General features: G+C 48.4%; 1 protein-coding gene across 1 annotated transcript; it reads left to right on the top strand.

The window, feature by feature from the left end:
- Positions 1-1,711: 1,711 nt before the first annotated feature.
- On the top strand, positions 1,712-3,468 carry LOC103626049 (patatin-like protein 3). The gene has a single exon (XM_008646431.4). It carries the CDS (start codon positions 1,909-1,911, stop codon positions 3,262-3,264), a length of 1,356 nt encoding a protein of 451 aa, XP_008644653.3. The 5' UTR covers positions 1,712-1,908; the 3' UTR covers positions 3,265-3,468.
- The last annotated feature ends 7,928 nt before the right edge of the window (positions 3,469-11,396 follow it).

The following is an 11,396-nucleotide window of genomic DNA, read 5'->3' on the forward strand; positions in this document are numbered from 1 at the left end:
CCGCTCAACTGCCGGTAGCCGAGGGAGGGCAAGGCTTCGCCCACTGCCGCCTCGTCGACATGGGAGGGAGGAGGAGGACGGCGAGAGCGAGGCTGAAGTCTCCAAGCAGGCGCGGGAACTAATTTAGAGGACACCGAAGGGCACTCCATGTTTAGCGGCCGCTGGCGAGCTCCGGTATTTTACCGGACGCTATAGCGGATGTTGCTGGAGGCGTCGCGGACGACGTTGAACGCTATATATAACGTACCGGACGCTTTAGCGTTCCTTGCTGGAGACAGTCTTACAGTCTCCTCTAAAAGATTTCATTCTCTATATTTCCTTCTTCTCAAACAACGTTCTCTAAATCACATCCTCTATACACAAATAACTATATTAGAGACATTTTTTTAATTTTTGTACATACATATTTGTCATACTCTCAAATGTATTGTACATATTTTAGTTTTGTTAAACCGTTTGTTTAAAGTATTTAAACCGATAGAGTAGAGGAGATAGAAACTCTATATATAGAGAATCCAACAGCGTACTCTAAATTTAGAGAACCGTTTAGAACCGTTTAGAGGACGCTGCTGGAGAGAGTAGAGGACGAGAATCATCTCTACAATTTAGATTACAGGACCCTTTACAAAATCTGTTGCGCAGCAGTCTTATGGGTGTTTAGTTTCTACGAACTAATTTTTAGTCCCTAAATTTTATTAATATTTTAGTCCTTAAACTTTTAGGGACTAAATGAAATAAAACTGAGGGACAAAAAAAATTAGTCTATAGAAAACCGACACCCCCTGAGTCGTACTTGCACGGTGAGGAAATCCACGGTGAATTCAACACATTGTCAATGGACTCCAGGTGTTATCCAAGAACACCTGAACTGAAGCGAAGTGGTTGTACGAGCAGACGAGGACACTAGAAGGTGAGATTGAACTGAACCGAATGAAGATGCACACGAGGACACTAGAGAAGCTGCCAGCTCTGCTCCGTACCCCACGAGAGCACGAACATGCTGCATATCTGCACATGAGGTACTTGCACTGGCTTCCTCGCGTGTCGAAACCACGTGAACAGTGAGCTCCAGATCCAGCGCCGACGGCCTTCCTTCCTTCGCCCGCGGGGCCGCCGCGACAGCAAGGACAGGCGCCCATTAACCGCGGCGTGTACGGACGCCAGGATGACATGACGCCTGGGCGCGCCCGCGGCGTGACCCGGCACAAGGCTGAAGGCCCTCACGCGATCGGCGATCGCGGCCAGGTCCACCGCTGTCTCGCCATCCAGGGAGCGGTGGGGGCGCCGCACGCGCGCACCCCTCCGGGTGCTCCGCCTCCATGAAACGCGGAGCCGCGCCAACAGCGTGGCGTCGGGACTGTTGCGGCTTTGTGCTGCGGCCTGCGGCTGCGGACTGCGGAAGCGGAAGCTTCGTCGTCGTCGATCGGGTGCGTGGGCGCGCAGAGGGAGGCCACACCCATGCCCGGTGCCCCCACCCATACGAATGCGATCCGATCCAGCGGAGTATGCATAGCGTAGCGTCCGGCGCTTCCTTCCTGCCACCTTCGGGTCGGGTCGTCTCCTGGGCTGAGTGGCCCTGTCCCACTCTCCCACCCGCCGATCCACAGATTCCTGACAGCCAAGACGCGTCCGTACCGTACGCTAGCTGTCCTGTCCGGCGCAGCTCTTCACGGCAGAGCATGCGCGCCGCGGCCACGTCGTGCACGGGGGACTGGGGCAGCGATAGCCTGCTCTGCTCCCGCCACTATAAAAGGCCTCGAGGTAGAGTGGACTAGGACGCGTCGATCGCAGCAAGTTTGCAGGTCTCTCACTCTCGCACATCACGAGCTATCTCGAGCTCCAATTAATCTGCTAGCCAAGCCAATCTCCGCTCCCACCCTAGTCCAGCCCTTGCCTTCGCTGCTTGAGATGGAAGCGTACGCGGCAATGGCTTCGCCGCCCACGAAGGCCATGGCCATGGGCTTGGGCGTGGACAAGCTCAGCTACGAGATCTTCTCCCTGCTGGAGAGCGAGTTCCTGTTCGGCGCCGGGTCCGGGTGCCTGTCCCCGGGGCCCTGCACGCCGGCCCGGGCACTCCTTGGCGGCGGGCGCGTGCGGGTGCTGGCGATCGACGGCTGCGGCGCGGGCGCCGAGGACGCGCTCCTGGCCGCCGCCGCGCTCGCGAGGCTCGAGGCCGGGCTGCGGGACCACGCCGGCGACCCCGACGCGCGCGTCGCCGACTTCTTCGACCTCGCGGCGGGCGCCGGCGCGGGTGGCGTGCTCGCGGCGATGCTGTTCCTGAGGGGCGCCGACGGCCGGCCGCGGTACACGGCCGACGAGGTGCTCGCGTTCGTGGCCGGGAGCGTCGGCGGGAAGCGCGGCTGGGGAGGCCGCCGGCGCGGGCGGTGGGCGAGCCTGTTCCGCGGCGCGCGTAGCGGCCGCGGGGGCCGGCTGTTCCGCGGCGTGTTCGGAGACGCGACGCTCAGGGACGCCGTGGCGCCGCTCCTCGTGCCGTGCTACGACCTCGCCACGGCCGCGCCCTTCGTGTTCTCGCGCGCCGACGCCGTCGAGAGCGACAGCCTCGACTTCCGCCTCCGCGACGTGTGCGCCGCCACCTGCGGCGCGCTCGCGAGCGTGCGGTCGGTCGACGGCGCCACGGCCATCGTCGGGGCGTCCGCGGGAGTGGCGGGCATGGGCAACCCGGCCGCCGCGGCCATCACCCACGTGCTCCACAACAAGCAGGAGTTCCCGCTCGCCACCGGCGTCCACGACCTCCTCGTGCTCTCCATCGGCGCCGGCGCCTCCTCGGCCGCCGTGTGCGACGGGTCCAGTACGCCCGTGCCCGCGCGTTCCCCGTCGCCGCGGGAGCTGGCGCGCGTGACCGCCGAGGGTGTCGCGGATATGGTGGACGAGTCGGTGGCCACGGCGTTCGGGAACGCGTGCGGACGCAGCTACGTACGCGTCCAGGCCGGCAAGGCGCCGGCGCCGCTCCACGCGGCCACCGCGTCCACGGCAGCGGCGGCGATGCTCGCGCAGCGGAACGTGGAGTCGGTGCTGTTCCGGGGGCGAAGGCTGTCGGAGCGGACTAACGCCGAGAAGGTGGACGCGCTGGCCGTGGAGCTTGTTAAGGAGCAGGAGCGCCGGCGGCGCAGCCCGCTTCCGAACGTGGCCATCAAGCAGGTGCCCACGCCGCGGCTGTCGTCGGCGACCGCGACGTCAGGCACCGCGACGGCAAGGACCGCGTCGGCGATGCCGTCGCCGGCGTCGTGCGATTCTCGCCGATAGTTGTGTTAATTAGGCCGTGGCGCGATGACGAGTTTTTGTTTTCAAATGCATGTCACTAACAAGGGTAGAGCAGTGACGTGTGTTCTTTTGCATAATGGGTCACCGACAAGTTTGAAAATGAATTCATTTTCATATACACGAACGTGTACTGCTATAAAGTTAACCACAAATAGAGATTCAACCGTGGTTGTTAACTCCAAATTATCCACATCCATAGACGGATCTATGATCCAATCACATCTCGATCCATGTTATTAAATTCACTGTTCTTCCAATACATTTTAAAAAATAATTATAAACAGAGGTGGACCAAACGAAGAGGTGCTCTAGAAGTCAGTATCCAAGGTACCCTAGGAGGCTAGGAGCTAATGACCGAGGTGCCCTAGAGCCAGACAAGAGTACCTCTAGGGCCAATCCACGAGGTGTCCCATGAGTCAGAGCAAGAGGTGCCCCAAAAGGCTACATGTGAGGTGCCCCGTGGCACGAACGAGCCCTAAAGACTGAAATTGTAAGGTGCTCTTAACCTTGAGATGCTGAATGCTAGATACCTCGGGGCGCCATAGGTTCGAGGTTCTAAAATGCTTATATCGTTGAAAGGGATGTCCTCATCACACTTTTTGAAATGCTCTAACTATTTGTTGAATCTAAGAGTTGATACATGAATTTGATGGGCCAAATCCACTAAAAAAGTTAGTGGAACTAGAGGTATTTGACAAAAAACCAAATTTGAATCTCATTTTGGTGAACGCTAGTACACGGGAGCATGGGCTTTTAGGAACGGTAAAGAAAGCGGTGTGCGATTGCACCTTATATCTTCCCCTCTCCTTTACGTCATTAGCATATAGCCCACACTAAGGCTACGATCACACGGAGGAGAAGGGATGGGTCGACGATGGTGGCAACGACGCGATGGGAGGGGTTGCCAGTCACGGCATTGAAAGCATCTAGGCCCCTGGTTGGTTTTAGTGATTAATGACAACGTAGTATTATATGTGACTAACGTATGTTTTGCAGAGACAAATGGTAAGTTAGATCGCATGACAGGTAGAAGTACTACAACAGTGAAAACAATCCCGGAGATAAGAACTCGAAGCGACGGCTAAAACGACGAAACAAAAGGCGAAGGTCTACGGAGTCCGAGTGTCAAGGAGATGTGGACACTCGCGATTTAGTTAGGTCTTTTATTCTCTTTTAGCCGTACTATAAAGAGGGGTTGTCGATGAGTAGTTTGACCAAGAGAGTTCTAGTGTAGTGTTGGTGCACAATCACACTCACATACAGTGCTAGGTGTCACTCTAGAACTCACTCACAAGTTAGAACGAAAACCGATTTGAAAATCAGCTGAAAATCAAGAGTTAGGTTTTTTTGGCCCTGGGGCACCGGACTATCCGGTGTGCACCGGATTGTCCGGTGCACCCTCTGCCAGGTGGGGCCTGGCTGGCCCGGGGAAGATCCTTCTACATCCAGAAACCCGAGAGCGCAGGTTTCAGAGATGAATTTTAGTGGCGCACCGGACAGCGCACCGGACTGTCCGGTGTGCCATGAGTCCAACGGCTAGCTGTCAGAACTAGCCGTTGGAAACGACCGTTGGCGCACCGGTGGTGCACCGGACTATCCGGTGCGCCAGTGCGCAGAAAGTTGCCTGTAACGGCTAGTTGGTGGGTGAGGGCTATTTATACCCCTTCCACCCACCATATTCAATGTCTTGCACTCCACATTTATTCTAGCACATTGCTAGAGCATTGCAAGCACCAAAAGCCTAGTGAGGAGATTAGAGAATCTTAATCCGTGTTTGTTCCTCATTAGCGCTAGCGAGAGCCACCTAGAGCACACATCACTTGCATTAGGCTTCTCTTGGTCAAGCGAAAGTCTACGACTTGTTACTCTTGGTGATCGGCATCACCTAGACGGCTTGGTGGCGTTGGGAGCTCGGTGATCATCGTGAAGATCTTGTTGGTGACCCGACTCAAGTTTGTAAGCGGTCTCGAGGGATCCACCGCGCCGGAGTGGCAAAGGATCATCTCGTAGTGAGCACTTGGTTCTTGCGAGGACCAAGGGGGAGCGATACCCTTGCGCGGGTGCTCCAACGAGGACTAGTGGAGAGTGCCGACTCTTCGATACCTCGGGAAAAATTGGAGGAGTCTTCTAAACCTTGCTTTACATTCCGCACTTAATTCAAGCACTTTACATTGTGTATTTGTTTAGCAAGTATTTGAAGTATTGTCTTAGCATTGTTGCATTTCTAGTATTATATTCTTAGTGCTAGTAGTTGGGGTGAAGTTGGGCTCTTGCTTAGCTCTTGCTTAGGTTTTAATTAGTGTTGATTTTTAGAAAAGCCCAATTCACCCCCCCTCTTGGGCATCGTGATCCTTTCAATTGGTATCGGAGCCTTGTTGCTCGTAGATTAGCTTAACCGCTAGAGTTACGATGTCCGGTGGGGATGGACCTCCTCCCGTTTTTGATGGTGACGATTTTCCTTATTGGAAAATTCGTATGGAAGCATACTTAGAGGCTATAGACATTGGTGTCTATAAAGCCGCCACACAAGGATTCCCCGAACCTAGAGATCGCACAAATCTTGTAGGTGATGAGTTCAATTATGAGAAATGGAATGCTAAGGCCAAAAACACCCTTTTTAGAGGCCTTTGCAAAGATGTGTTCAATAGAGTAAGAAATCATAAAAATGCTCATGATTTGTGGATGGACATTTGTGCTCTACACGAAGGAACTAGAAGTGAGCGTGAGGAGAGATATCACATAGCCATGCGAAAGTTAAATTCTTTTGAAATGCTTGCTAATGAAAATGCAAATGCTATGTACTCACATCTCAATATTCTTGTAGAGGAAGTTAATGGATTGGGGCTTACTCAAATCTCACAACCGGATGTTGTGAGGAAGATTCTCAGTGTCCTCCCAATAGACAAATATGGACACATTGTCACTGTGCTACATCAAATGGATCTTTCAGTTACCACACCTACACAAATTTTGGGAAAGATCAATGCCCATGAGATGTACATGCACATCAACGACAAAGAAGAATCATCTTCCAAAAGAAAGGATTTGACTCTCAAAGCAAATCATGAAAGAAAAGGAAAAGCAAAAATACAAGTTGAGGAAGAATCCTCAAGTGATGATGACCTTGATGCAAACATTGCCTTGATGGTAAAGAAGACCACCAAGATGTTGAAGAAGCTAAATAGAGAAGGCATCAAATTTGATTCAAGAAAGAAGAAATTCTTTTCCAGCAAAAGAAAGCCCATTTCTGAGATGGACTGCTACAACTATGGTGAGCTCGGTCATCTTGCTCATCAATGTAACAAGCCCAAGAAGAATAAGTTCAAGGGCAAGAAAGAAGATGACAGCGATGATGAAAAGAAGGAAAAGAAATTCTTCAAGAGGAAGGACGGGAAGCAAAAAAGGTTCCACAAGAAGAAGAATGGAAAGGCATATATTGTTGGTGACTGGCTCACCGACATCAAATCATCAAGTGGGTCTTCTTCAAGTGAAGAAGAGAATGATGAAAAAGTTGCCGCCATCGCCGGGGACTTCTCTTCACCACCACCATCGCCATCATCGACTTCTCACCTATGCCTCATGGCTAGGGGTGAACGGAAGGTACAAAATGATATTAATATTGTTGATGATAGTGATAGTGATGAGGAATTTGCTTCACCTTCATATGATGAGCTAGCTGACTTGCTTAAAGAATATACTCAAATCATTAGAAAGTCAAAAGCTAAATGTGATAAGTTGAAAAATGAAAATGAACCTTTGAATGCTAAATATGACATAGTTATAAAAGCTAGTGATGAAATAAAAGAAGAAAATAAAACTATGTCATCAACTGTAAATGAGCTCACAAACTCCCTAAAAGATGCTAAGGAAAAATGTGACAAATTAAATGAAGCTAATAGGGAGTTGCAAAATAAACTAGTAAAGATCAAGGAAGACTATACTCAAATTAAATTTGATCATGACAATCTTCTTGTTGAAAATGAACTTTTATCTTGCAAAACACATGAGGCTATTAACCCTGTTGTTAAGATTGATGTAGCAACCTCATGTGATGATTTGAGTCAAGAAGAGCAAACTAGTCTACATGCTGAATTGACTGAAAAAGTTGAAGTCCTGACTTTAGACAACCAAAAATTGAAGAATTACTTGACTGATGCAACTACTAGAGGAAAGGTTGCTATTGAGAACAATGATTTCAACAATGAGTTGGCAGTGGACAATCAAAGGCTTAAAAATGAGGTCAAGAAACTAAAAAGTGAAAATGAACATCTTGCAACAAGTGTGCAAAAGTTCAACAAGGGTCAATACCTCCAAAATGAGCTGCTTATGAACACTGTCATGAAAAACAACAAGAGTGGTATTGGATACAATGCTTTTGTGCAAAAGAAAGCTACCACTCAATACAAGCCAAAGCAGACTCACAAGCCTATCAAATGCTTTGAGTGTGGTAATGAAGGTCATTTTGCCCACAACTGCAAAGCCAAACCACCAACTCCCTTGCCTAAGCACTCAAGACCATTTGCTTTCAATGCTCATTATGTTCTAAGAAATGTTGCAAATGGAAAGGTCAAAGTAACATTCCTAGGTCCATCAAACAAGAGTAGACCTAGACAAATCTGGGTTGCAAAGTCCTTGATTGAGAGAGTCACTGGTCCTATGCAATATAGGGCCCTCAAAACTCAAGCTTGAATTGTCTGTGGATGTAGGTGAACTACAAGACCGGTGGGAGCCATTGTGTTATTGACAGTGGATGCACACAACATATGACAGACAACCCACGGATGTTCACCTCACTGGATGAGAATGTTGATGGTCAAGATAAAATCACATTTGGAGACAATTCAAAAGGAAAAGTGCAAGGACTTGGCAAGGTGGCAATCTCAAATGATTTATCAATATCAAATGTTCTCTTAGTTGCACCTTTAAGCTTCAATTTATTATCAGTGGGTCAACTCTGTGATCTTGGACTTCAATGCTTATTCACTCCAACAGAGGTTATTGTAACAAAGATGGATGATGAATCAATGGTATTCAAGGGATTTAGATACAACAACCTCTACTTAGTGGATTTCACTTCAGAAGATGCAGACTTAAGAACTTGTCTCTTCACCAAAGCTTCTCTTCGATGGCTTTGGCATAGGAGGCTTGCACATGTTGGGATGAGCACACTCAAGAAGGTATTAAAGAAAGATATGGTTAAAGGATTAAAGGATGTGGTGTTTGAAAAAGACAAGCCATGCAGTGCATGTCAAGCTGGAAAGCAAGTTGCTAATACACATCCTACTAAAGCTTTCATGTCAACATCAAGGCCACTGGAACTACTTCATATGGATTTATTTGGACCCACAAATTATGTAAGTGCCGGTGGCAACCTCTACTGTCTAGTGATTGTTGATGACTTCTCAAGATACACTTGGGTGTTCTTTCTCCATGACAAATCTGAAGTTGCATCTATATTCAAGAAGTTTGCCAAGAAAGCAAAAAATGAATTTGATTGCAAGATCAAGAAGATTAGAAGTGATAATGGCAAAGAATTTGACAACACCAACATTCATGAGTACTGTGATGAAATTGAGATCAAGCATGAAGTATCTGCAACATACACACCTCAACAAAATGGAGTTGTTGAAAGGAAAAATAGGACCTTGATCACTCTTGCAAGAACAATGATTGATGAGTATAACACACCGGAGAGGTTTTGGGCCGAAGCTGTCAACACTGCTTGTTATGCATCAAACATGTTATTTCCTCACCGGCTACTTGCGAAGACCCCCTATGAACTGCTAAATGGGAAAAAGCCAGACGTCTCCTTCTTCCGGGTGTTTGGGTGCAAATGCTACATCTACAAGAAACGCCATCATCTAGGGAAGTTTCAAAGACGTTGTGATATTGGTTTTCTTTTGGGTTATTCATTAAAGTCCAAAGCATATCGAGTATTAAACCATGCCACTGGCGTGGTAGAAGAAACATATGATGTGGAATTTGATGAGACTAATGGCTCCCAAGGAGCACTTGAAAATCTTGATGATGTAGGTGATGAGCCACTTAGGGAAGCAATGAAGAACATGCCTATTGGAGCTATCAAACCAAAAGAAGATGAAGAAGAGGTGCAAATAATTGACAGGCCTTCTTCATCAAATGTACCACAAGATGATGAAAAAGATGAGAGGCATGCAAATGAAGATACATTTGTCTCTCATGAACAAGCAAGGGTACAAGCCGAAGATGTTGATGCTACAGGATCTTCTTCCCAAGTGGTTGACAGGAGAAACTCATCACTACTTCAAGCTCATCCTCAAAACCAAATCATCGGGAGTCCTTCACAAGGGGTTATTACTCGATCACATAGACATGCCTCTTTTATTGAACATCACTCTTTTGTTTCTTGTGTTGAGCCTACTTGTATAGATGAGGCGCTACAGGATCCAGACTGGGTGAATGCCATGCATGAAGAACTTAACAACTTCACCCGTAACGAAGTTTGGACCCTGGAGAAGCCCCCACAAGATGCAAGAATCATTGGAACAAAGTGGGTGTTCAGAAACAAACAAGATGATCAAGGTGTGATTGTAAGAAACAAGGCAAGACTTGTTGCAAAGGGATTCTCTCAAGTTGAAGGCTTAGATTTTGGAGAGACCTTTGCACCGGTTGCTCGACTGGAAGCCATCCGTATCCTACTTGCATATGCATCATGCTATGATATAAAACTTTATCAAATGGATGTAAAAAGTGCATTTTTAAATGGCTTCATAAATGAACTTGTATATGTTGAGCAACCGCCTGGATTTGAAGACCCTAGACATCCTAACCATGCTTACAGGTTGTCCAAGGCGCTTTATGGGCTAAAGCAAGCTCCAAGGGCTTGGTATGAGCGCCTTCGCGACTTCCTCATTGAAAAGGGCTTCAAGATCGGGACCGTCGACACAACTCTCTTCACAAAGAAACATAACGGTGATATTTTTATTTGTCAAGTATATGTTGATGATATAATCTTTGGCTCGACAAATGACTATCATTGCAAGGAATTTGGTGAGTTGATGTCGAAGGAATTCGAGATGTCAATGATTGGTGAGCTAACGTACTTCCTCGGCTTTCAAGTCAAGCAAATGAAAGATGGTAACTTTCTCTCACAAGAGAAGTATACCAAAGACTTGTTGAAAAGGTTCAACATGGAGAAGTGCAAACCAATCAAGACCCCCCATGCCTACAAATGGACATCTCGACTTAGATGAGGGAGGTAACTCTGTTAATCAAACTCTCTACCGTTCCATGATTGGTAGTTTATTGTACCTTACTGCATCTAGGCCCGATATTATGTTTAGTGTCTGCATGTGTGCTAGATTTCAATCTAATCCTAAGAAAGCCCATCTTCGCGCTGTTAAGAGAATTCTTAGGTATCTCAGGCACACCACAAGCGTTGGTGATAGTCGCCTAGAGGGGGGGTGAATAGGGCGAAACTGAAATTTACAAATATAAACACAACTACAAGCCGGGTTAGCGTTTAGAAATAAAGAAACGAGTCCGCGAGAGAGGGTGGAAAACAAATCGCAAGCAAATGAAGAGTGTGACACGTGGATTTGTTTTACCGAGGTTCGGTTCTTGCAAACCTACTCCCCGTTGAGGAGGCCACAAAGGCCGGGTCTCTTTCAACCCTTCCCTCTCTCAAACGATCCCTCGGATCGAGTGAGCTTTCTCCTCTCAATCACTTGGAACACAAAGTTCCCACAAGGACCACCACAAGTTTGGTGTCTCTTGCCTCAATTACAAGTGAGTTTGATTGCAATGAAAGAATCAAGAAAGAAGAAAGCAATCCAAGCGCAAGAGCTCGAAAGAACACAAGCAAATCTCTCTCTCTAGTCACTAGGGCGTTGTGTGGAATTTGGAGAGGATTTGATCTCTTTGGTGTGTCTAGAATTGAATACTAGAGCTCTTGTAGTAGTTGGGAAGTGGAAAACTTGGATGCAATGGATGTGGGGGTGGTTGGGGTATTTATAGCCCCAACCACCAAACTTGACCGTTGGTGGAGGCTGTCTGTTCGATGGCGCACCGGACAGTCCGGTGCACACCGGACATGTCCGGTGCCCCAGCCACGTCACCAGATCCGTTGGATTCCG

This window comes from Zea mays, chromosome 5 (assembly GCF_902167145.1).
Source record: "Zea mays cultivar B73 chromosome 5, Zm-B73-REFERENCE-NAM-5.0, whole genome shotgun sequence".
Lineage (NCBI taxonomy): Eukaryota > Viridiplantae > Streptophyta > Magnoliopsida > Poales > Poaceae > Zea > Zea mays.